Source organism: Acipenser ruthenus, chromosome 11 (genome assembly GCF_902713425.1).
Source record: "Acipenser ruthenus chromosome 11, fAciRut3.2 maternal haplotype, whole genome shotgun sequence".
Lineage (NCBI taxonomy): Eukaryota > Metazoa > Chordata > Actinopteri > Acipenseriformes > Acipenseridae > Acipenser > Acipenser ruthenus.
In genome coordinates, this window is record NC_081199.1 from 24,197,125 (window position 1) to 24,224,801 (window position 27,677).

A 27,677-nucleotide genomic window follows, 5' to 3' on the forward strand; every position below is an offset into this window, starting at 1 on the left:
TTGTATTTATTTATTTTACAAATGCCATATTTACTTTCATTTTATCTGACAGTCATGTGACAAATAAGATGTGTGCTGCACTACATGCACTGTTGCCATGGGAACTGAGAGGACAGAAAGAGTAAACCTCGTCCAAGACCCCAGAACCTGCTTTTCTTGAAGAATGTAAGATTAATACTGTAGTCTAAATTCTTAATATCATCAAAGATAAACAGTGATTCAAGAAAAAAAAAAAAAAACTTCCAGAGCCATTGATATAAACTTTAGGACAATCTCATATTATACAAATTTAATTACAGCCATTAATATATGTCTCAGTATACCATTACACCATTTTCTTCATACTGTTACAAGACCAGGCCACACTGATGCAGGATAAAGATCCAAAAATGTTTTATGAAAATTACTATTTTTTTGTAAGAAAACTTAAAAAATCTGTCTGTTGTTAAACTATTTGTAGGAGTGCCCTAATCAAAAGTTGCTAAACATTTATAAATGTGTTCATTTTCTTGCACCATTCTGGATGTGACAAATGTGTTAAATTTACAACAGGCTTGACAAAAAAAAAAAAAGTAAAACCTGACATCTGTAGAATGCACTTTTGTTTAATGGCCTGTACATCAAATAACTACTTCATATTGTACATCCCTGTTACAAATCAATTTCAGTCAAAATGGACTTGACAGACTGACAGATTGAAGACTGATTGGTTGACAGGTGCTTCCATATCCAAGCCAGTACAAAATCTGGGTCCAGATTACTCCAGATTTCCACCCCTAACTTGATAAAATTAGAGCAGGTAATGATTAAGGATTGAGCATGTATCGCTCAAGAACAGTTTAGACATCTTTCAGACTTGTTGAATCAGGGCTGTCCTTTGGCTCCCTATGGCAGCTCTACATTCTGTTAAAATCCAGGGGATATATAACTACACAGTGCTCGAAGTAAGCCATTTATTTTAGGCACCAGTAGACTCCTATTTTTTTTCTTTATCGTCACCAGAAAAAGAAAATGGTTGCCCATATCTGCATTGAAATGTATTAAATATAAATAAAAACTATTGTCCAAAATAATATAATATTAATGTATACATTTTTACTTAAACAATAATGTGCATCTCTAAGTGTTTTATTTCCATATATATGCAATACTTTTGCAGATTTGTTTTGCACAGAAAAAAAACAACTTATTTTTAAAAAAAGGCAGTCGAAAAACTTTAGAATAGGTAATAGTGAACAGTAATTTCATTTCTATGCTTGCTTACAATAACTGCAGTACATTACCCCAGATTTGTTAACTAATCACTTAGAACTGTTGGCACAATGATGGCTGAAATCTCATGTGAACTTTTGGTTAAAAACATTCAGAACACAAAAACTCCAAAGTCGTGGGGTTAAAATTTGAACTGTGTTCTTCTGTAATTTCTGACTCATTCGCTTTGTTTGTATTGCTGCTGCTTAGAGATATTGGTGTAACTTTCTTTGTCTTTGAAATAAGACAGTATTTTTTGCTGTCTGTTTGATGACATTTTATTAAATAGGTTTGCGTGGACATCCGGGTAAGTTGGTGCGCACACGCATAGCCTCGGAGCTGCTGAAAACAAACAGCTGTCAGACAGTATCTCCATTTGTAATTGACGTGCTTTTAATAGTAACTACCATACACTGTATAAGTCATTTTCCCCAAATGACAAGGAGTTGTGTGGTTGTGGGATGCCACTACCATGACTGTATGAAAGACAAGCAGCTGTAATTTTTTTAATTGCCGAAGTGGCGCTTAAACTTTAAGCATAGATAGACGAGAAAAGTGTCTTACTGCTGTACATTGGCAGCTGCAAGATGGATCTCAAGAACCATCTGCAGCGAACATGTTGTTGATAAACATAGTTGTACTTACAGTATAAGTTACAGTAATACTCAATTGTTATTACAATTATAATTTATACAGACAAATATAAAATATGATAACCACAATACTGTAACACTTCAGAAGTGCAGAGATGGGTTTTATCAATAAGCAGATACATGAATGTACTCTTATTATTATTATTATTATTATTATTATTGGGATTTTGTTGCAGATACTAATATATATATATATATATATATATATATATATATATATATATATATATATATATATATATATTATACACATACACACACAGTGCCTTGCAAAAGTATTCGGACCCCTGACCAATTCTCTCATATTACTGAATTACAAATGGTACACTGAAATTTCGTTTTGTTTGATATTTTATTTTAAAACACTGAAACTCAAAATCAATTATTGTAAGGTGATATTGGTTTTATGTTGGGAAATATTTAAGAAAAATAAAAAACTGAAATATCTTGCTTGCATAAGTATTCAACCCCCACACATTCATATTTGGTAGAGCCACCTTTCGCTGCAATAACAGCTTTAAGTCTTTTAGGGCAAGTATGTACCAGCTTTGCACACAGTGTCGGAGTGATTTTGGCCCATTCTTCTTGGCAGATTTGCTCCAGGTTGTTCAGGTTGGTTGAACGACCGCAATTTTCAAATAGTGCCACAGATTCTCAATGGGATTGAGATCAGGACTTTGACTGGGCCACTGTAGGACATTCACCTTTTTGTTCTTGAGCCACTCCAATGTTGCTTTGGCCTTGTGCGTGGGATCATTGTCCTGCTGAAAGGTGAATTTCCTCCCAAGCTTCAGTTTAACAGACTGAAGCAGGTTCTCTTGCAGTATTTCCCTGTATTTTGCTCCATCCATTCTTCCTTCAATTTTAACAAGATGCCCAGTCCCTGCTGAAGAGAAGCATCCCCACAGCATGATACTGTCACCACCATACTTCACTGTAGGGATGGTGTGTCTTGAGGCATGGGCAGTGTTAGGTTTGCGCCACACATAGCGCTTTGAGTTTTGGCCAAAAAGCTCTATCTTGGCCTCATCTGACCACAAAACCTTTTCCCACATCGCAGCTGGGTCAATCTCATGCTTTCTGGCAAACTCCAGACGTGCTTTCAGATGGTACTTTTTGAGTAACGGCTTCTTTCTTGCCACCCTCCCATACAGGCCAGTGTTATGCAGAGCTCTTGATATGGTTGACTGGTGCACCATTACTCCACTCCCAGCCACTGAACTCTGTAGCTCCTTCAAAGTGATTGTTGGCCTCTCTGTGGCTTCTCTCACAAGTCTCCTTCTTGTTTGAGCGCTGAGTTTTGAGGGACGGCCTTTTCTTGGCAGTGCCTGGGTGGTGTGATGCAGCTTCGACTTCCTGATTATTGATCCAACTGTGCTCACTGGGCTATCCAAACACTTGGATATTATTTTGTACCCTTTCCCTAATCTATGCATTTGTATTACTTTATCTCTAACTTCTGTAGAATGCTCTTTGGTCTTCATTTTCCTTCAGATTCACAGCCTGACCAATGATCCTTCAACAGTGGGGTTTTTATCCAGAAAATGTGACAGCAACTTTAATGGTTCACAGGTGGATGCCAATGGTAAGGTAATTGTGTCCTCGTTAGAGCAATTTCTTTCATCGGTGTAAACTGGGAGCTTCCACAACACAGGGGTTGAATACTTATGCAAGCAAGATATTTCAGTTTTTTATTTTTCTTAAAAATATTTCCCAACATAAAACCAGTGTCACCTTACAATAATTGATTTTGAGTTGATTTTGATTTTTGTTGACATGTCTGTGATTTTTCACTGCACTCAACTTTACCAACTAGTGTAAAATGTATGATAGCAGGCGCTCCATAAAGCCAGGAAACCTCTCAATGTACAAGCTGTATCAGAAATAAATAAAAAAACAAACAAAAAAAAACTTCTACGAGGACAGAAGAAAAAAAAGATGAATTGTTGTTAAACTTTATTTTCAAAAGGTATGCAAAATTTTGATTTTTTTAAATTGATTTTTATTTTATTATCTTTCATTTTATTTGTGCTGTCCTGTAATGCCGGGACGAAAACATGCTGGAGGATTGTACAGTAGTTGTAGGCTGTGAAGCTTACCTACTTACATAAATTACATACTTGTATATTGAGTGATCAGTTTGCCACTTCCATTTAGATTGATGTAGTGAAAATCATAATAAAAATATTTAAATTAATTTTCCTGTATTTTTTTTTTATGTGTCTAGAGATTCCGCATACAGTAACATAACAATCTGTATGGACAGATGCGCCAGTGATGTAGGCACTAAAAAGCCATATGATGTTTAACATGGGTCCAAAGGTATTTTAATAATAATAAAGAAAATTACAAATTGTTATTAAATATTGAGAAAACTGCATATGTTTTAAAAAAAAAAAAAAAAAACAGCACAAAGTGGTCGCCTGTAGGCGACTAAAATAATATTTAGTCGCCAAAAGAAAAAAATGGTCGCTACTTCGAGCACTGCTACACCACACATAATTGTTTGACATTGATTGAAACTAAGCATTGTAGCAAATATGACATTAAAATGAACTCCATAACAAGCAATTACACTAGAGGTACAACTCATTTATAATAACATATACAGCTAGTATAACATGGTAAATTATAGCAAACTTTATGCACAGTAATTCATAATTCACAACAACATTGTTGTTTTGCATTGTTTTCAATTCTACTTAAACGTCGATATTATTGAATAAACCTCTAGTGGCCAAATAGTGTGGCATAAACATTTTTCCTTTGCATATCATCCTCCATGTACCCTATTAAGCACATTTACCAGTATGGCACTTCACTTGCAGAGGAGCTAAAGGAATAAGCTTTAGAACTTGGTGGTCATTGATTGCAGTTGATCAATAGAAGGGCCTTGCCCATCATTCATCATTGATATTCCTGTGATTTTTATTGAACGATTTTTTGTTTTATTGGATATCCTGTAAAAGCAGCAGTGTCCCACAATCATATTATATTTTACACAGAAACATAATTAATCCATATTGCTTGCAAAATGTAGCTCACTGTACTGCTAGTTCAGAATTACTTGCTATTTTTGGGGTCCTCATTTTCGTTGTAGTATAGATTGCACTCGGGGTCCCCCCTCATCACGGGGGAGTTTGGAATAGGCTTCCCTGTGCTTGGGCTCACACACCAGCACTCACCCCGCTGTCCGTTCACAGACATCTTGCACTGAAATAAAAGAGACAATGCAGAATGGTTTCGCATGCAACAAAGTAAAGTCCTATTTACAACAGGGGTATTTTACAGTAAAAGGATGTAGGGTGCAGGTGTTTCTGTAGACGGCTCACCTGTTTGAGGTTGTAGAGCCCCTGCTTGTCACAGTTGGGCATGTGCATTGTGTACAGGAACTCCAGGGGTCCCTTCTCATCGTGGATATGCATCATGGAGATCTTCTCTAGGACCTGGTCCAGTTGCTTTTGACACAGACTCTGCACAGCAAAGAGAAAAATATATGCTTCTGCTGCTGAGTGCCACATTTACTACTAATGCAGAATGATTGGGTGGGATATTTACATGCTAAAGCACTTCCAGCACACATTCTGTGCTATACATATTCTTAAATGGGTATTGCCATGGATGTTTGTGACTTGTGAATGACTTGGATTGATTTTTATAACAAAGAGTTCCACAAAACACAGAAAACGCCCACCCACTGTCGATCAATAGCTCTATGAGCTTAATTATCTAATTCCCCCAAAATATGGATTTCTACTATGGTGTGTGACAAGACAGGCATCACATCGAAGGTTGTATAGTTGTATTTGAATAATTTCATGGCAATGTCTAATAATCTGTAGGCATTGATAAGTGTGTAACGTTACAAAAAGACACTGACAATAACACTTGTTTGCCAACAGAGGGCTCTGCTGTACTGTGTTAAGCACAGTATCAATCTAAGTAAACTAAGTAAACTTTGGTTATGGATAGAACCTTCTAAGGAAGCATGTGTTTAAATGATATCAGTACCCAAAGAAGGGTTGTTCCTGAAATTTTGAAAAAGACTTTTCCACATACTTTTTAGTCCTACTGGGAGTGTGTGTGTATGTATGTATGTATGTATATATATATATATATATATATATATATATATATATATATATATATATATATATATATATATATATATAAATTTCCATAAGCAAATAAAATAAAAAAAGGACTAAAACTACTAAAAGATTTTTATTTTATTTTATTTTTTTAAACCTGACTCCAAATAAAGAATTGTCTTAGCTAAAAAAAAATAGTTCTCATATTAGAGTTTAATATTAGATTATTTTAGTTTTTTATTCTCAAATCTTTTTTATTGGTCTTAAATTTGATCTAATTCAGAATGGAGAATCCGCTATGAATGAATGGGCATGAATGAATGATGATGATTGCAATTGCAGATGATTTATGAACTGTGAAGGGCGCTCAGGGACCGAGTGAAAAAGAAATTTGGCCGGAGGCCTCATCCGTGGGTGCCTGACAACTACCTGCACGAGGCCGGCTGGAAAAACATGAACAGTTACATGCATCCCAGTGCCGCAGATAGGAAGTGGCTGTGACCAGCTCCCCCGAAAAGACGAGGCCGCCAAACCATGAATAAATAAATAATGAACGTGCTCCACAGTGGCGCCCTGCCACCTGTCCCCCAAATATTGAAATTCATGAAAAACAGCAGCTGAGACACAAGCCGTCCCCCAGCGCATGACTGCGCTGGGGGAGACAGCCCAGCCTGTCCAACCCGACCACTCACCCCGCAGAACTAAATAGGAACCGCTGAGCACTCGGGTAAGGAAAAACCCACTACTCACATATTTTTTAGGGGGAAACCTCAGGGAATCCATGGCTGAGGGCAGCCCTTCCTCCAGGCTCTAAGCGGTCAACTTCCGTTTCGGCCTCCCAGTGCTTGACTGAGCAGCCGAAACAAAAAGAAGCGACATGAAAGAATAACACACAGAGCTTTTATGCGCTTGCTGAGGACGTATTGGTTCTCCTTTGCAGAAAGCAACCAAGTTTACAAATCATTTTTTGGCAGTGTGCTGGTGTATAGTACAAATGTCTGTGCCCCCTTCTCTTACATTACCACATATCTGTAGCATGGGCTTAAACTTAGATATATACACACAGGACTAAAATATTAAACCAAAAAACATAAGATCACAACCCCAATTTCAAATATTATACAGTAAAGTGGGATTACCACTGACCGGTTTTGGTCTGGTCCTCTTACTGACTTCTGGGGTGTGGGGCTGTTTCGGTCCCTTGGACATCTGACGTTCCTGTTCGGTCTGCCGGAGTCGGATCACAGCCAAATCCTTTGCTTCATTCCGCTGACCGTTCGTCTTGCGGCCCTCTGGTATGGCCTCAGTCAGACTCACCTCTGAATGATCAAGAAACTCTGCTGTTGAACAGAAATTACCGAAATTAGATATAAAATTACACATATACCATTACCAACACCACCTTTAGTAACTTTTGGATGGAGAGACAGACAGCCTCTAATCATCCCCACTACTAGTACAGTACTAGCAATAGCCTAGGCAAAATAAGATCCTGAGCAAGTTGCATTAAAATTGGATAAGTGGTTCTCTCTCTCTATATATATAAAACAATCTCACATACAGTGTGTCAGACCAATAGACTCCTGATTGTGACATACTTGATAATTTATGCTAAATGAGTAATTAGCAAGTTTTATCACAAGCTGTTTTTTTTCAGTTGCCTTTTTAAGATAGGATACCATTTTGGACAAAATAACTGGAGGAAAAAAATATCTAAAATTGATTTATTTTGGGTTTGGCAAATATTGGTTTTGTAATAAGAAGCATGGGGTTAAAGTGATTAGTCGTAAACTGGGAATAAATACAACACATTTATTCAATCGAATGTTCAAATTACATCAGAAGGTTTGATGATGTCAGCAACCAAAACCCATGAATGAATGTTATTATCAAAATTATGGTTTTATATTATAGTTCATTAAAAAAGAAAGTTGATGAGACTAGTGTCCAGAAGTTGCTCTATTTATATACCCTAATCTAAGCATTTTATACACCAGACAAAAATTCTTCATACAGAATAAGCATTTGTTTCAGTCACCCTATTTATTTTATTACAAAACATTTCAGTTTCTACAGTTGTCAGCATGTAGGTCAAGCAAATGACTGTATCCTTTGGAATTATTCACATGTTCACGTACATACGTATATACATAAAGACAGACAGACAGGTATTCTCAATAATCTTAACTTTCATTATTAATCAGGAGAAACACCAGGGAGCTATCAAAGTCTGGGAAGTGAGTGATACATAAAACCAATGAGACGTAAAACCGAGTTCTTATTGTAAGTGACTCTGCAGTAGTTTAATGCATAGTTCACCCCTTGGTCTCAATAAGTCGTTTTGGATAAAAGCGTCTGCTAAAATAATAATAATAATAATAATAATAATACAGAACATTTGCATTTGATAGAGCAACCTGGTATGGAAATGCACTACGAGCTACCCTAACTAATGTTTTCTTCTTGATGTTTCGAGTCACTTCCTGTTATCATTAATCCCATCCTAATGGCTTTTTAAAATAAGCAAGTGGCCTCAATAGATCTCTCAAAATCATGTCTTACTTCTGAATACATCTGGCATGTACTCTCTGGTATTTCTTATAGCTGCTAGATGAGGCAGTGTTGCAGGGGGAAAAGTTTAATGGCTGGTTCCTTCATAGTAGCAGGAGAAAAAAAAACTTGTTCCTCAACTCTGGAGCAGTTGTGAATAATTAAGCAAAATAAAAATAAAAAAAATAAAAAAATATGGGTCCACAGATTGTTGGTGACAAATTTAAACACATAATTAATTCTCTCAATTGTTTCTTTGCTTATTCTGCCTTCTTGTTATCTGCTAAGTTTAACAAGAGGTGTGTCTCCAGACAGAATGTCTTTATGAAACAAACGGTGTGTAGTGTAGTGACTACATCCTTTACACAGTAAAGAGATCCATTTCCTTAAGGAATGCATAGCTAGAAAAATAGCTTGTTTCTTCAACGTCAGCTAATATAATTTAATTAAACGGTCATGGTTTAACATTGCTAACTATAGCTTTATTAAATGGAATAGAGTGGAAAGAAATAAACTAAACAATAATAAAATATGCAATTAACTTACTTCGAGAAAGCCCCGCCTTGTGCGCAGAACCTTAGGTCTAAGTTTTTTAGCATAGAAGAATGCAGTGCATTGCATTTGTTGCTCTTTTTTGCTTTATTGTTCTCTACGTGTTTATGACTGGTAATGTGCTCTTTCATGGTATTGCCTCATACGTGATCAATGGAATGACAGCAAAACTTGCAGAACAGTACCACACCATCCTCATGTAGATAATCAGAAAATGTTTTAGCTGTCTTTTGCTGAAACATTGCATTTTAGTTTCTCCGCAGCAGTCATGTTGAGTTTTAGCAGAGAAGCATTAGTGAAGTCACATGATGAATTAACTCAACTTGGCTGGGTGCAGTGCAAAAAAAAAAAAAAAAGAAAGAAAATAAGACAACTGGAGTTGCTAGGAGAAAAAGACAACAATGCAACATTACATTTACAAAATGCCTAATTCCATTCCCAATGCCTAATTCTGCCATTCCGCAATCGCAGCAAATCAGTAGACCTATTTTAGTTCCCTGTCCAGGCAGTTCCGTCTTGGTCCGGAAGCATTTTATTGCATAAACAAATCCGAAAACTCATATTTTTTAACGGAGTAATCGCTTGGTATAGTTTTTAATACGTTTCACATTGTTGAGTGCCAAATCTTATTTCTCACCCTTGGAGTTTTTTGTTTTTCCCCTTTCCAAACAATTTGTCTTCATTTTCTAAGACACTGTCAGCTAATAGTAAAAACTATTCTTCACTAAAGTGGCCCTTTCTATGCTTTTGAACACTTTGAGCCATTCTCTCACCTCGTATGCAAATACACCTGCATCTGTTGGGTGTTGTCTGAGTTGCAATTAATTTGTCAGTTTAGATTCATATCAATGAATTCATTTTGGAGCCTTACTATATTAGCAATTTTACTCTTTTGAATTTCACAGACTTGTAAATATATGCAAGATATTCACAATACAAGCAGAGTTGCATACATTTGCAAAATCTTTAAAATATCTGGCCCATACTTACTAAGTTTCAGCACAACTGGATAAGCAGTTCCAAGGTTAGAAACTTGCACTAGTCCAGCAATTACACTATTCTTTAGTAAATATTAACAAGAACAACCTTTTACAGTTCCAGGAACACATAACATGCAGCCTGTTGATTGATTAATTGCAAAGTTTGCCTCTTCGTTGAGGTTGTTCACCCATAAAGGAACTGGTTACATAAGAGAAAACATTGATTTAAGAGGGAGTTGAACCGTTAGTAGGGCACACACCACATAAGAATAGATGCAAGTACCAGATAAGTCTGTCACATACAAGAGCCAGGGTTTGGGAGCTTTCGCATTGAGTTCACATTAGGAAGACAGAATAAAGTAAAGTTGGAACAGTGATTTAGATACAGAATTAGGGACAAAACTAAAAGACAGACAGGGACACAACAGTGATTTCAGACTTTACTAAAGTACTGTATGGTGCACATATGATTACTGAAAATGTTTTTTCTACCTTACATTTTAAAAAGAAAAGTGACAGAGGCTGACAAAATCCCACAGGTCTGATTTACAATATGTGAGACACAGATACAGCAAACAAATTCAAAATAATACCTTAAATGAAGCTTAAGTAAAACTGGGGACTTTTGAACTGAGACACAGGTGTGCTTTAGGTTGCTGTTAATTTGATTTAATTGAGGATCCTGTAACTTTGGAAAGGCGCCTGCTCTCTATCCACCTGTTTGGAGAGCCGTTCAAAGGCAGTGACAGCTATTTTGTAAAGGGGGCCCTTTACAGGTTTGTTTGTCAGTGCAAACAAAGGGAGAGGTGAGCCAGTGCGTTGTGTGTTTATCTGCTATCCAAGCAATTGGCTGCAAAAACAAAGTCCTCCAGCTGTTTGTTCAAGTACAAGGTTCCTCCTTTTCAGGAAAGGGGAGGCAGCAGTGAGGCAGGTTGTTTCAGTGATTCATATCAATGCTTGTTGAGCCAATTTCTTGCTGTTTTCACTTTGTACCTAAGCTAAACTGACTTGGCAGCTGATGGCTTACCCTTTTTTCTGTTACAATTGGATAAGAATACTTGGCAGTGGATAGGGCAAATTGTGGGATTGAAATGCTAGGCATAATGGAGGTTAAGAAAAGTAATTTTTAAGCTATACAGGATTCTTATGTGTTCTGATTTTAGTATTCAACCTGATGGAATAAAAGAAAAAAATAATCTGATAGATCTCTTTCATTAATATTATAAAGCTATTAATAAAGCTATTGTAAAGGTGGATGTTTTAGGAGGCTGTGTGGTCCAGTGGTTAAAGAAACGGGCTTGTAACCAGGAGGTCCCCGGTTCAAATCCCACCTCAGCTACTGACTCATTGTATGACCCTGAGCTAGTCACTTAACCTCCTTGTGCTCCGTCTTTCGGGTGAGATGTAATTGTAAGTGACTCTGCAGCTGATGCATAGTTCACGTACCCTAGTCTCTAAGTTGCCTTGGATAAAGGCGTCTGCTAAATAAACAAATAATAATATTTTGTTTGTTAAAAGGACCCAATTGCCTATTCTTTGACTTAAGATTAATCTTGTGTAGTTCCACACAAACAAAAGATGGACTTACTAAAGACGTGAAACCAACTTCCAACTGTTGGGGTATCCAGGATAGAACGGGTTAAATGGCCTCTTCCTGGGGTCAGTCCCAGAGCAGCCAACACCCTTAGGATGACTCCCTAAACCATGCCATGGAGCAAATTTAGGCCACCAAGCACATAAATAGCCGTTGCAGGGATTGTCAAAGTTTTGGCATCCTTGTTTTAGAGGATTGAAACTACAGTGCACTTCACTGATAGTTGCTTGCCAGTTGGTAAAGCTAAACCCACTCAGTATTGTTGTAGCGTTATGACACAGCCAACACCAATATATCTTGTGAAATTATGCCTTTGTGTGCACAAGAGTAACATTCTACAGCGACCTAAACTGTTACCTAGTGTACTGTACTGTATAAACAAAGTTTAAAGACCTGAGACATTCCAGTTTCTCATTCATTCTCATTTGCAAGGTAAAAAATAGATTCAGTAAATAGATGATAGATAAATTAAATTGAGACAACTGTGGATGTATTTTTTTGTTTCATAACCACTAAGTTCACGGTCAGGAAAGGTTAATATGGTCTCATATTAATCTAACATGTCTCCCTCCAACATACTATGGGTTCACCTTGAGTTGGGAAATCAGTTATATAAACCAAAGACGTTGACTTGTTTTTATTGAAAAAACACAAATGATGCTTCTCCCTTTAGTGGATCTGAAGTAAAAGAAAACAACTTACTTTAACCTTGGACATTTAACCGGGTAATTCTACAAACCTGATAAAGTATCAAATATTTACAGAGATGGCGTAATATCCAAAAATGTAACTAAAAGGCACGCAGTTTGTATAGTATAACCATTATATTAGGTTAAACAGTTCTTTAACAAATGTCTAACCCCCTATAAAAATGGTTTAATGCATTTATTTAATTATTCAAAATTGACTTTTAAAATAAAATAATTCCCTAAAACAGTATTTAAAGCTGTGTAAATAGGACCCAATGGTTCTACCTTTTACCCCATTACCCCAAAACTTCAAGGGGGTATATTTTGTGTATCTATTGAGGGTTCAATTCAGATTCATCAGGGTGGAATCATTACCTTGAGTCTAGTTGGCTTGGAATGATTCACAACAGTACTTGGTTTGCTGAGATTCACCTGCTAGGGGCATATGCAGCTCCACAGAGTGATGAGCAAACAAATAATTTCAAATGTCTTATTTTGTTATATTTATAATTGGTTCCTGGATGAAACCTCCTTTAAAAAAATAAAATCCTGCTGATTCAACTGGCACTTCTCCAACAATGAAGAAAATATGATTAATGATTTCACAGTAAGTAACATTTGCAATTATAGATTAATCAAACCTGTGTGAAATGCGCTGTCACAGCACGTTCAGAAAAAACCCTTTCTGCAGGTAACATACCAATAATTACACTCGGTTGTAGAAGTCATCTTCCTCAGCAAGTATTAAAAAACACTGAGCCTGCTTTATGGTAACTAACTAAAGAAACTGGGTGAATACCTCTACTATAAAATATATTAAAACCTCTACTCTTTCAGCTTAACTTCCTTCCAGGGTTTTCACAGTTTATATACAGCATCTTTGAGGTTAATACTACATTTATATGCTGAGCCAACCTATGCCACACGTTATCTCCCTCAACTCAAAGGGAGTTGGTTTAGCCCGACGAGTTAGATAGTAGGTAAATCAAATCAACTCTTAATTACCAAGGTGGTGCTTACATATATTAAAACATTTAACAGAAAAGTACCATTGAAAAGGTTGTAATTATTTCTAATTATGTAATACATTTTACACTTGTCACGTGTTGATGCAGTTGGTGTTATGATAGTCAGAATTCTGATTAGAATCGTATTGTTGATATAACATTCAAAACAACCAAGGCGGCAAAAGAACCAGGAATAAAACACGTAATATCCAAATATGCCAGATTTGCTGCTGAAATACACGAATTAGGATGTCAAACAAATGAACCTTGTGTCAGAGCAGCCTTCTCTCTTTTTTTCTTTAGGAAAGGGGATCAGCTTTGCCAATATCTACAGACAGGGTTTCAATAAAGCTGGTGCACAACACACCTAAAACAGAAACTTCACAGAATAACAATGAGGTCACAAGGAGACTTCAATAAGTTGACTTCATGCGCTTGTGAGTGTACTGAATCAGTAAAACGGACTTCTTGAATGAATACAGCTTCACAAATTACCAAATCTTTAAATTAAGCTTTAAAAAATGTAAAGGCACATGAAAATGGCATTCATGTTTTTGCCTGTCAAACATAGCAGAGCCCACACACTCGTACCAAAGTTAATATGACATTTATCTAACTGCCTTTCTCTGTAATTGCTTCAGGTTATCTGTACATGCGTGTCTTGGGTAATTTCTCTTGGACGCCAGCCAACTAAAACTGGCTCCTTTCCAATCTGTCAGTTGGTTCACCCGGTAGGTGTTTTTTCACAGATTGTTTCACTTGTAAGATTTGTTTTCAAACTCTTAATACAGGATCAGCAGGGTTGTGGGATAGCTCAAGAGCACAAACTGACTCACCTAGGCCATCTCAGCCATCTGGGGATGTGGCAAAATACAGTACTGCTGGCATTGGACCCAAAATATTCCAAACATTACTTTTTAATTAACCAGTGTGTTTTAAATATGCTGCCCAGTTCCTTAGTGGTCACTGTCTGTCTTGTCAATAAGGTGTTGAAAGCATCTGAACGTTTCAACGGAAGGGGCCTTCAAATTAACTTCAGTGGTGGTGCCAGAGAGTGTACATTCATCTTAAAGTCAATGTGCAACCTTAATACATTAAAGAACAACATCATACTACCTAGCTATTTCTACCATGCTATTTGAAGGAGGAAGCCAAAATGTTGAAGCTAATTATTAAAATAGCAAGTTAGTTTATCAATTACTTTTTACGCTGTTGGATCCCGATTCTCCCTGGATATAGAGCAGTTTGCTGTTTTTAAATACTCTCACTCTATATACAGTATATGAATACTCTCCCTCTATATATACTGTAATTACCCTTGTAATTAACATAAATAGCTGCATTAACTCATAATGCAATCATACCTCATATTTCCAATTGCATCACAGCGGTGACTCACATCTGCCACCATGTGGTTTTTCGAGAAGCGTTTTATTTGCTGTTTTATTTTAAACATTTCCCGACTTCTGATATATTCCAACTAGGCAGAAATATGGTAATCATATAAACAGTGCAAGGCAACTGTATAAGCTACACCCAGTATGATGGGAGAAGGTTAAAGTAGGTAGCGCACCAGTAAAAACTGGTGTCAAAGTTAGTGCTGTTGTTATGGTTCAGACCTAGGCAGCTACATGGGATACATATGATTGTAAAACGAGGAATTACAATTGAAAGTGACAGTTATGATAAAACGAATAATGTGGTCCCAATCAAGCTGCCCACACATCTCTCACTATACTGTATAAGCTCACCATTGCCAAGGCAACAACTGAAAGGCTTTTCAGTAGCCCAGCGTTATCGGAGTTCAAAAAGGAAAATAACTTGGGAACACATAACAGGTAATCAGAGCAGGCTGAAGGTTACGAATCACAGAAGTAATGTCTTCTTTAATGATAGGTTGCAATGATTAATTTGTAGTTTACCAACTATGGAGATCAAGCCATGAGCTACAGTTAAAGTAAATTATTGATTTTACATTACATGTTATAAGAAAAGCTACCAGGGTAATATACGATTGAATCTGCCCTTGGAATAGTCTGCCATTAATGTGCAGTCATTTTAGGAGTGGGGGGGGGGGGGCACTTTTAAAGTGTCTATGGAAAACCTTTTGCTCATCCCTTGTTGTTGAACTTGGCTGTGAAGGTATTATCGGTTTGTTTGGTTGTTTGATCTGGCAACCTTCACAACCACAGTCAGTTGACCTGATGATTAGTGATGTGTGCCAATGTTTAGTATGGCGCATCATTGAATGGAAATGTGTTAAATGTTTTACTCTTGTGTACTCTAGTGTATCTCCATAACAGGTAAGCTCCAGGCTACCATCTATTTACTTAAGCAATTAATGAGTGTGATGTTGGAATAGAGCAATACAGATTGCTATAAGAATGCCTCTTGTATCTGCTTCCTGCCATCTTGAATCCAGATCGCCACTTCGTCACTCTCTAAGCCAAAAAGATATGCTTCTGCTACTACTTACAGCAGTAGGAGGTTATAAACCTTATACACCCAAGTACAACGTTATACCAGAACAAATAAAAAAATACACCATTTGGAAAAAGGAGACCCCTTTGTTTCTTGAGATGTGACATAGCTTGAAGTTTCTACACCCTGCTTCTGCAAATAGTTGCATGAGCACACCTTTATGACTTGTAGCGTGAATTAGTAAAAGAACTACAGGAAAGAGTTACGGAAAAGAACGATTGACAGACATTAAATGACAAATTTCATTATAACAACAAGTACATTTAACGTAAATATATTTGTTTCTGAGAACACTATACCACTGTGAGTAATCATTTTATTTACTCAATTTGGCAGCCATCCCATGCACTGTAAAGTCAATAAACGGGCATATGTGTGGGAGCAGGCGACAGGCTTTAAAAACCTATTTTTTTCATGGCCCCAGGCGGGTCCTACGAGAGACCGCTTGAATTCCTCATGCTTCTAGGAGGATCCCTGCTCCTCCTCCCTGGCCTAAAACTGCACATTAAATCCTGGCCTGTCTGCGAGGGCTGCTCTTTAAGACAGGTTCTGACACACGTGCCGTGAGCAGGAGAGATAGAATCAGCCTCTCCTCCTCACCTGTTAATTACACACTGACAGGCTTTTAATGAAGCCCCGAGCAGACAAAACCGCAGTGCTGTGCTTGTCTGAGTGAGCCTGTCAGCCAGGAGCAAGCCTTGGCACGACTGGTAGTCACAGGGCTGGTACGGTAATTACCACACCCCTAACCACAGCGACAGTGTGAAAGAGAGGGCTGGCAAGTGAGGAGTGTGAGGAGAAGAGGAACCACATCAAGATTCTGGTCTTGGCAGAAGGAAAAGTGCCCAGTTGGGAGGTTTGGGAGAAGATTGCATAAGCTTCCATTGTAACCCTTTACTGCCCTGTAATATATAAATGGATAAATAAATAAATAAATAATAACAGATATCAGAAGTAGTTTCTGAATATTTTGTCTGCTATGCAGAATCAACATTGGTAGGCATCAAGGTTTTATGGCCCAAGGCGCAATAGAACACAGAATACTTGCATTCTACCAATGCTATCACTGTTCATTTCCTCTAGCTAGGGGATCTGGTAACAAGATGAACCATCAATGTCTCATTAGGATGCTGGTCTCTTTGTAGTCCCAAGGCTGAAGTCGACTGGAGCCATGGGTTTAGTGTTTCAGTGACTGTTTTTAAATCTAGGTTAAAGCCCTTCTTTTAACTGGCTATAAAAAAAATTATGTTTGCTTTGTATTCTAATCTGCAGCCATACCAGCCAGCTCTTAAAAGCTAAGCAAGGTTGTACCTTGTTAAAATATGGACCTCCATGGAAAATCTGGTGCTACAGAAAGTGGTTTTGAGCCAGAGTACAATCAATGCCTCTTAACCAATTTTTGGAGAACTTAAACAGGTCCTTGCACTGTAAACAATGCCTCGTTTCCACTAGCCACATTTAGGTATAACTCAGCTGGTCCGCCGGAGTCCAGAGCGTTTCCACTTATGCTGAGATGCACCTCAGTGTGTCCCAAACCAGTTTGCAATGGTACAGTTTCGTACCTCATATCCGAGGAGTCCCAACTGGTCCAGACGGAAGTGTCATTACTGAGCATGATACGCAACGTCAGTGTGTTTTTGGATTTCACTGCAGCAATGGCGGTCGCTAGCGAGCTAAGAAAATAACATGTTTGTTTACCTTGGGATGGAGAGGAAATTAAAGCACTTTGGAATATTTGGTCAGAAAGTTCATTTTTAATAACCACCGGCACAACAAACAAATACCTACCACGCGAGCTTTACATGATTTCCATTACACGAGAGTAGATGTTAAAACTTCATGCTGATTTGAACTCGGCTCTCGCCAAGATAAGCACCCAACAAATACTTACCATGCGAGCTGTACGATGATATAAGTACAGGTCATCATTGCTGTAAAAGTTGCTGTAAAATCAGTAATTATAAGGCTGTCAATAGTTTGGATAACGAAAATAAAACAGCAACAAGACTTCTTTCAACCTTACTGTTGTTTCTGAAAAGCCACAAAATCCAAGTATGCTGTGTGTCACAGAATGCCGTTTGACTTCCGATGTAGCACAAATACTTCCAAGGTTAGGTGTACCTGAGAAAATCCAGTGGATACGTAGGCAGCCATTTTTAGCTACACCTCAGCTGGATGGTCTAGCTGAGGTGTAGCTAAGTGTGGCTACTGGAAACAGGGTACAAGATTGCATATCAGTGGATCAAACATGCCTGAAGTCATATGCTTTAAAATAAATGTTCTTACCCGCATTAACATTATCACTAGTCCCCTTTTTAGTTCTGAAAAAATATTGAGCATTACTGCTGTATGTTAATTCTGGATATTCGAATATTTAAAATAGGTCCGACTAGAGAAAGGCCATTGGAGTGAGTTTAAACTACAACATAGGAAGGAAACTACAACTTAGATGCAAGGAAGCAGCAGCAACTTCTCACCCATAGTGCTGTATTTGAGAAATTAAAGTATTAATGGTAATAAACAAAAGATGTTCAACATATATTGTGCACTATATTGCTATTACAGATTAGATATCTATTTTAAAACCTTGTGGTTTATTCATCTCACCAAAATGTATTTATTTATTTATTTATTTATATATATATATATATATATATATATATATATATATATATATATATATATATATATATATATATATATATATATATTATAGTAACACAGCAGGGAGGGGGTTAATATCCTCCCTGCAGAAAACATGTGTGTATGCACATTTTGTTAATTTGCTTATTGTTTAATTGTTTTTCTGTTAATTGTTTTATTGTTAATTATCACCTGCACCTGGCTATCATTGTAAATCAGAGCCAGGTGCAGGGTATTTAAAGAGAGCAGCCAGTCTGTTCTAGGCTGCTGAGTAGAAGGAGGCAGAAAGAGGTGCTCTGCTTCTAGCAGTCGTGAGGTAAAGGGTATTGTATTAAACCTATGTGGTTTTATTTACTGTTTGGTGGGGAAACAGCCTAGCTGTCCCACTTGTAGTCAGGGTGTACCTGTGTGTTAGTTAGTGCTCGTAAAAGAGCTAAGTGTTCGTTTTGTTTATTTTGGTTTTTGTGACTATTAAAAAAATAGCGCAACAGCGCTTTTAAAAATCAAGTTTTGTGTGTGGCTGGGTCATTTAAAGTGCTGGAAAAGAACCCGAAGGATTAAACCCCTTCACAATATATATATATATACAGACGTGCTCAAATTTGTTGGTACCCTTACAGCTCATTGAAATAATGCTTCATTCCTCCTGAAAAGTAATGAAATTAAAAGCTATTTTATCGTGTATACTTGCATGCCTTTGGTATGTCATAGAATAAAGCAAAGAAGCTATGAAAAGAGATGAATTATTGCTTATTCTACAAAGATATTCTAAAATGGCCTGGACACATTTGTTGGTACGCCTTAGAAAAGATAATAAATAATTGGATTATAGTGATATTTCAAACTAATTCGTTTCTTTAATTAGTATCACACATGTCTCCAATCTTGTAATCAGTCATTCAGCCTATTTAAATGGAGAAAAGTAGTCACTGTGCTGTTTGGTATCATTGTGTGCACCGCACTGAACATGGACCAGAGAAAGCAAAGGAGAGAGTTGTCTGAGGAGATCAGAACGAAAATAATAGACAAGCATGGTAAAGGTAAAGGCTACAAGACCATCTCCAAGCAGCTTGATGTTCCTGTGACAACAGTTGCAAATATTATTAAGAAGTTTAAGGTCCATGGAACTGTAGCCAACCTCCCTGGGCGCAGCCACAAGAAGAAAATCGACCCCAGATTGAACAGAAGGATAGTGCGAATGGTAGAAAAAGAACAAAAGATAACTGCCAAAGAGATACAAGCTGAACTCCAAGGTGAAGGTACGTCAGTTTTTGATCGCACCATCCGTCGCTTTTTGAGCGAAAGTGGGCTCCATGGAAGAAGACCCAGGAGGACTCCACTTTTGACAGAAAAACGTAAAAAAGCCAGACTGAAATTTGCTAAAATGCATATTGACAAGCCACAATCCTTCTGGGAGAATGTCCTTTGGACAGATGAGTCAAAACTGGAGCTTTTTGGCAAGTCACATCAGCTCTATGTTCACAGACGAAAAAATGAAGCTTTCAAAGAAAAGAACACCATACCTACAGTGAAACATGGAGGAGGCTCGGTTATGTTTTGGGGCTGCTTTGCTGCGCCTGGCACAGGGTGCCTTGAATCTGTGCAGGGCACAATGAAATCTCAAGACTATCAAGGTATTCTGGAGCGAAACGTACTGCCCAGTGTCAGAAAGCTCTGTCTCAGTCGCAGGTCATGGGTCCTCCAACAGGATAATGACCCAAAACACACAGCTAAAAGCACCCAAGAATGGATAAGAACAAAACATTGGACTATTCTGAAGTCCTGATCTGAATCCTATCGAACATCTATGGAAAGAGCTGAAACTTGCAGTCTGAAGAAGGCACCCATCAAACCTGAGACAGCTGGAGCAGTTTGCTCAGGAACAGTGGGCCAAACTACCTGTTAACAGGTGTAGAAGTCTCATTGAGAGCTACAGAAAACATTTGATAGCAGTGATTGCCTCTAAAGGTTGTGCAACAAAATATTAGGTTAGCGGTCCCATCATTTTTGTCCATACCATTTTCATTTGTTTTCTAATTTACAATATTATGTTGAATAAAAAATCAAAAGCAAAGTCTGATTTCTATTAAATATGGAATAAACAATGGTGGATGCCAATTACTTTTGTCAGTTTCAAGTTATTTCAGAGAAAATTGTGCATTCTTCGTTTTTTGTGGAGGGGTACCAACAAATTTGAGCACGTCTGTATAATATATATACACAGTGCCTTGTAAAAGTATTCAATAATTCAAAAAATATCAAACAGAACGAAATTTCAATGTACCATTTGTAATTCAGTAATATGAGAGAATTGGTCAGGGGTCTGAATACTTTTGCAAGGCACTGTGTGTAATATATATATTATATATATATATATATATATACACTCACGCATTTTTGCATAATTTTGACACTGAATGTTATCAGATCTTCAACCAAAAACATAATATTAGATACAAGGGACCCTGAATGAACAAATAACACAAAAATTTGATACACATTTCATTTATTTATTAAAGAAAGTTATGCAACACCCAATGCCCCCGTGTGAAAAAGTAATCACCCCCTTAGACTCAATAACTGGTTACACCACCTTTAGCAGCAATAACTGCAATCAAATGCTTCCTGTAGTTATTGATTAGTCTCTCACAGCGCCGTGGAGGAATTCTGGCACACTCCTCCATGCAGAACTGCTTCAACTCAGTGAGATTTGTGGCTTTTCGAGCATGAACTGCTCGTTTCAGGTCCTGCCACATCTCAATGGGGTTTAGGTCTGGACTTTGACTACGCTATTCCAAAACTTTAAATTTCTTGTTCTTCAACCATTCTGATGTAGACTTGCTTGTGTGTTTCGGATCATTGTCTTGCTGCATGACCCAGCTGCGCTTCAGCTTCAGCTCACGGACGGATGGCCTGACATTCTCCTGTAGAATTCTCCGATACAGAGCAGAATTCATGGTTCCTTCAATGATGGCAATGCGTCCAGGTCCTGATGCAGCAAAGTATCCCCAAACCATGACACTACCACCACCATGCTTGACAGTTGGTATGAGGTTCTTCCTGTGGAATGCAGTGTTTGGTTTTCACCAGACATAACGGGGCCCATGTCGGCCACAAAGTTCCACTTTTGACTCATCTGTCCATAGAACACTGTTCCAGTGCTTTTTGGCAAACTTGAGATGGGCATTCATGTTCTTCTTAGTGAGCAATGGTTTCCGCCTTGCTACTCTGCCATGAATCCCATTTTTGCCCAGTGTCTTTCTGATGGTGGAGTCATGAACACTGACCTTAGCCAGGGTGAGAGAGGCCTGCAGATCCCTGGATGTTGTTCTAGGGTTCTTTGTGACTTCCTGGAGAGATTTTGGCAGGACAGCCACTCCTGGGAAAATTCACTACTGTCCCAAACTTTCTCCATTTGGACAATATGGCTCTTGACTGTGGTTCGGTGAACCTGTGTGCTGACAACTTCACTCTGATGGTAAGGGCCAAAGTTAGTCAGATTTATATTGGGCAGGGCTGGCTAACCAAAGTAATCAAACAGCTGACCCTAATTATCCCTTTAATTGGGTTGAGTTAACTAGGGGGGAGCAATAACTTTTTCACACCTGAAGATTGCATGTTTGATTACCTTGCACACCAAACAAATGAAAGAAGCACTGAACTTTGGTGTCATTTTTTTCTCTCAGACTCCCTCTATATACTACTACAACCCACAAACAAATCTGACCAAATACAATTGGAAAATTGTGCAAAAATGCAGAAAAGCAAACAGGTGGCAAATACTTTCACGGCACTGTATATATATATATATATATATATATATATATATATATATATATATATATATACACACACACACACACACACACACAATAGGATTGTGGTTTATTTGTATTTGACAATAGCCAGAACATTTACTAAGACATTTTACCATTTTGAAAAATAGAGGTTGTGAAACCCAATTACATCATGCCTAAATGACACCATTTGACTTCAGAGTTGTCAAACCACATAGCACCTTATATGTCATTTGTTAACCTAGCACCTCTACATGTGATAGTGTGGAAAACTGATCTCATAATTGGGTCTCCAATAGAACAGATTAACCATGATTCAGCTATTTAAAGCCCTGTTCACACTTGTATCTGTATGATACAAGTACAGTTTGTTTCAGTACAGAATACACCGGTACGAAACCACTTTCTGTCCTAACTGTCCATGTACAGTATTTTGTTTTGGTGTTCAGTCATTATTAAGAGACGAGCAGAACGCGAAAGAATGAGACGAACAAAAAGGCGAAAACAATTAGCCTTCTTTAAAAGCATGAGGTTGCGAAGACAACTGGCTTGCATCACGGCTTTAGGAATGCATGTTTTTTTTTTGTTGCTTTTTGCTATTCCCTCACAAGGGATTTTATTTTAGAGTGGCACTGCTCTGCAGTACGCTTTACCCCATAGTCATCATCACTAATGTGGTGGAGATTATTTTGTCACTTATTTTGGCTTTTTTTGGTGTAGCCATGATAAATGTACTGCAGCTCACAGTAAAATGTAAATCTGATTAAAGTATTTAAACTGTAAGGCAAGACGTGCGCGTGCTTCACAAAATTGACTTAACTGTATCGATACCGTGTCGGTTTACCTGTCCACACTTAAGCTGTTCTGAATCGTAACGAAACAGTACTAGTATGAAACCTGGTATGACACCGGTAAGAACTCCAGTCTGGACAGAGATTTCGGTATGGTTCTGCAACAATACCGGTATAAAAATTCTAGTGTGAACAGGGCATAAGTATAATGGTAACTTCCACCTCACATCCAGTATTAGTCCGATAGGATTGTTCCAGGCTATACTTTCCTTTGTCCACTATACCAAACACAAACAAGCTCATATACTCCATCTTTCTCCCTGATTTACAGACTCTCAGGTGTTAGTTGGGGACAAATGAATACAATGACCCAGAACTTGAAACAATGGTATTTTGAAGCTAATCCCTGGGTTACACACTGTCTCACTTTCAGCTCTCATAAATTGCCCTCACAGTCATTACCTCTTAAACAGCAAATAACACTGCTTCACAGTCTTCTGATCCATTTGGTGGGCCTGATTCCCTATCAGTACTTCCATATCTTCAACCCTAACCAGAAGGCCAAACTGCCTCCAAGTCCCTCAGCTCCAACAACAAGGCGGCACCGTCTCCCAGTGCCCTCACTGTAACTACTAAACCAGGGGTATGCAACCTTGACTCTTCCAGGTCATTCCATTGCTGGATTTTGTTTCAACAAGTTCTTAATTGGGTTACAGCGATATACAGTTATACAATATCAGGTATCATCCATCATCGTCAACACTTTCATATTAATTGTCTTACTGGTATACCATTGCAATGCAGGCTTCCAACATAGTTTCACATGGGCTTCATCCCTTGTGTCTTCATCTGAAACCATCTGAACAAGTTAAATCGTAAGTCATTTTGGGAACAATACACCCAACAAGCCAATGTCTTTTGGGGTGAATCTCCTATCCACTTTGCTTTCTCACCATATATCTTTCCACTCCAGCGGCTTTATACAGCTGTAGCCTTGGGAAAAAGAAATGTTAATGCATTCAGCTTAAGCAGCAGTAATACAGAGCTCTGAGCATACAGGTTCTTGAACAATTATCTTTGTAACCGCTAACAAGAGTCTACTAATCCTAGCAAGGAAAGTACATTCGTACATATAAAGGCTGGAAAACAGACACCAATGAATGATATTTTAGTGTTAAACTAATTGTGGGGTGCTGCAGTTTTAATCCAATCAGAGGAAATAGTTTTTACAAACACCATAAATTATTTAGCATTTCACATTGCATGCTTAACGATCAACACTAAGCACTCAGAGTTTGCATAGTGGATTAGCATATTCCAGCAACAATGACCTTCCATGTGGTTGTTAACGACTAGACACACTCGAACCAGACAGATGCAGTTATATTCAGTCTGGGATTCAAACTCATTCAGACATAACTAGATGTAAATATAGCATCAACAGGTAACAAAATGAACCCACCAATTATATTCCTAAATGTGTAGGGTATCGGTTCCTGAAATTTTTACACTTCACACAGCAGGTGTTTATGTGTGACTTCAAATTTGAAAACAGCAATTGGTGTCAACAAAGGTCTCACTGATTAGCAGAGACAGAGAACTTCAAAACAGGACAAACCTGGGGGTGGGTGCGACTGACACACTTCTATTGGCACTGCCACCCAGTATCATACCAAATCAAAACTGACCAGTCAATCGATCCACCAATATAAGAGTATATTTAGAGTAATATACAGCATAGAATATATCTTTAGTCCAGGGCCCTATATATACAGCTTTAACTAATGAGTTATTTAATGAATGTTCTGATGAATAAAATATTTAGTGATAAGACCATTGGTTCTGCTTAGTATCAAGTTGTTTTCCAAGTGGTATCCAAACATTAATATTGACTGTTGAAGAACTTTCAGCCAAAATACATGTTGTATTTGTAATTTAATAATGAAATAGTAGATGATACATGTATAGGCCTGCAATCTCCTGTGCATGGGTTATATTGACACTTGTGGCGTGTTTACTGCTACTTGTTTGCCATCCTATAACCCGGCCTGCAGTACAAGCTGCTACTAGATTATTTAAACAAAAATAATAATAATAATAATAATAATAATAATAATAATAATAATAATAATAATAATAATAATAATTTGTTCTTGAAGAGAAAGTATGTTTATTTTCTAAATATCTTTCTATTTTAAAACCTTACAAAACATAAGTTATAAAGTAGGTAGCTGGTAAATATATGTTCTTGCTACTGTATAAAAACGAAGGTGAAATATTAGGTTTCATAAGTTAATAAACTTCAAAGGACCTTTGGGCATAACTAAGAGATAATACTGCTCCACAGGCAAAACAAAATATGATATGTTAGATATGTTTATTAAAGTTAATGGCAGGTCCTATAGAAATAGACTCTGGTAATAATGTGAGGGAACAAGGTGTTATCTGAGATTAATTTATGTAACCATGTTCTTTAGAGCAATTTGGGTGAAATAACTATCCTTATACCGGTACTTAACATTCTGCCAGATTTCCTAAGCTTATGCTTCCTGAAATACAAAACTGCTGATGTTTCAGAACTAGGCATAAACAACTTGAATGTTGAATCAACATCTCCTACACACACCTCTATTGTTAATTTAAAATGTCTGGATTTTTTTTTTCTTCTCTGAAACAGTCAAGTTTTTACAGCCATCATAATTTCATAAAAACGTTCACCATGAATAAGGCACAGCCTGTATTATGTATAGTGACTTCTATTTCAATGCTGCTTTTAATGATAAAATGAGACTTTTTTTGCGTTATAAAGTAATCTACTTCGTTTTGTTTTGACACAAAGTAAGAATATTGCTTATCAATGCAATTGTATACACTTACACAATGGGGGAAAACACGTGCTTTTTTAATATCAAAGTGTTGATTATATCCTTCTTTTCTGTTTGATAATGGTTCATATTTATCCTGTTATTTTTTTTATTACCCAATCGTGCTATCTGCAGCCCATTCACGTTTTCGTACTATCTATATAACAATGCTGTTGATTGTATTCTACACATCGCATCTTGAAGTCAACAGCTTTGATAACTAAATGTGCCAAAGGATAAGAACATCCATTGAAGTTTCTAAACGAGTTCAACTTAAATGATATATTCTTGTTTCTTTTATTATAACATTAGAGTTTTCTGTCGGTTTGTATTTGCACATTTCTTCTAAATGCATAGTACAAAGACCTGTGAATTATCAATCCTTATTTGTTTATTTTGTGTTGGGAAAGTCATGTTATCATTAGTTATAAACATATTGACCTGGAAATTAAACTAACGAAAAGCTCTTTATTGGTAAAAAGTATTTTGCATTTACAGCACGTGAGGCTACAACAGTTTATTTCTGAAGGTTTTTTCAACAATTACTGATTACATTATTCTATACCGTTACAATAAACGGGTATGTTTTAGTGTGCTTGAAAAACAAACACACAAACATAACACAGAATAACTGATTAACAAAAATTGGTTGTATTGTGTATCTATATAACGGTGATGAAAAAACGGTAACTTCCATGCTAAGTTCATAGTGTCTGCCAAACTATTCGTGTTTTGTCAATGTATCCAAAGAACAAACGCCTCTGTAATATATATTAATTCTCATTAGCTAACAGGTTATATCTATTACTTACCACTATCAGCTCCATTTTCTTTACTCCCCTTACTCTCCCCGTCATGTATTCGCCCGCAGCGCCCGTGTCCCTGCACCAGCTCCTGCAAGGGTACCTCTGAGCCTGGTTTCGGGTAACACCTAAGTCCAGTGGAGCAGCGCGCGGTGTACACCCCACAAGTCTCACCCTCTTGTCGGGCACATACCGGGCAGCAGCCACAGCCGGGCTCCCGCACTAGCTCTGCGCAGGGCGTCCTGCGCTCGGGGCAGCCAGCCTGGCGCTCTGCAGCACAACTCGGGCAACGAAACACCACCTCCCCAAGTGAGGTGTCGAGGATGGACACAGATGCCAACAAGGTGCAGCCAATATATAAAAGCATTTTACCGGCAGAGTTCAAACTACAGACTAATAGCACATAACAGGGGAGAGGAACTCCAGGTAAGAAACTGAAGAGACTAACAGGTAGGACGTGCGGAGGGCGCCTACTAGGTCCTACAAACTGACAAATTACCGTGGATACTAAATTGACAGGTCCAAGCCACCTAGTGAAAATGATAGGTAAAAGCTAGGGTACGGTGTCCATATTAGGACATCTTCCTACATCAGGCAAAAAGGAGTCATTATGTGCTCCCTCCTCCCGCCTCTAAAACTTCTCCCTCCCACATAATTTTTCTAGTCTGAAGAGATCAGCCAATAAAGAAGCGTTTGGAACTTTTACGCGTTTTCATTGGTTAGATTAGATGCCAGTCGTATTACCCGGGATACCAGGCACGTAATTGAATGTGGCGTAGCTAACAAAACGTTTTCAACGTTTGAGAGCTGAAAAAAATAGTAATAATAATACAAATAATAATATATCTAAAGCCGATAAATTATCATTTTCGTGAGGTAATGATTACAATATTAATTTCAATGCAAGCAAAGCAAGCCCAGAAAAGCACGT

At 37.6% G+C, this 27,677-nt stretch overlaps 1 protein-coding gene across 1 annotated transcript; it reads right to left on the reverse strand.

The window, feature by feature from the left end:
* Window positions 1-3,845: 3,845 nt before the first annotated feature.
* Window positions 3,846-27,343, reverse strand: LOC117426542 (insulin-like growth factor-binding protein 2-A). Its single transcript, XM_034044213.3, has 4 exons — window positions 26,756-27,343; window positions 7,142-7,335; window positions 5,237-5,377; window positions 3,846-5,117 (listed from the first exon to the last, which is right to left on the reverse strand). The coding sequence occupies exons 1-4, from the start codon at window positions 27,111-27,113 to the stop codon at window positions 4,968-4,970; spliced, it is 843 nt and encodes a 280-aa protein (XP_033900104.3). The 5' UTR covers window positions 27,114-27,343; the 3' UTR covers window positions 3,846-4,967.
* Between the last annotated feature and the right edge of the window lie 334 nt (window positions 27,344-27,677).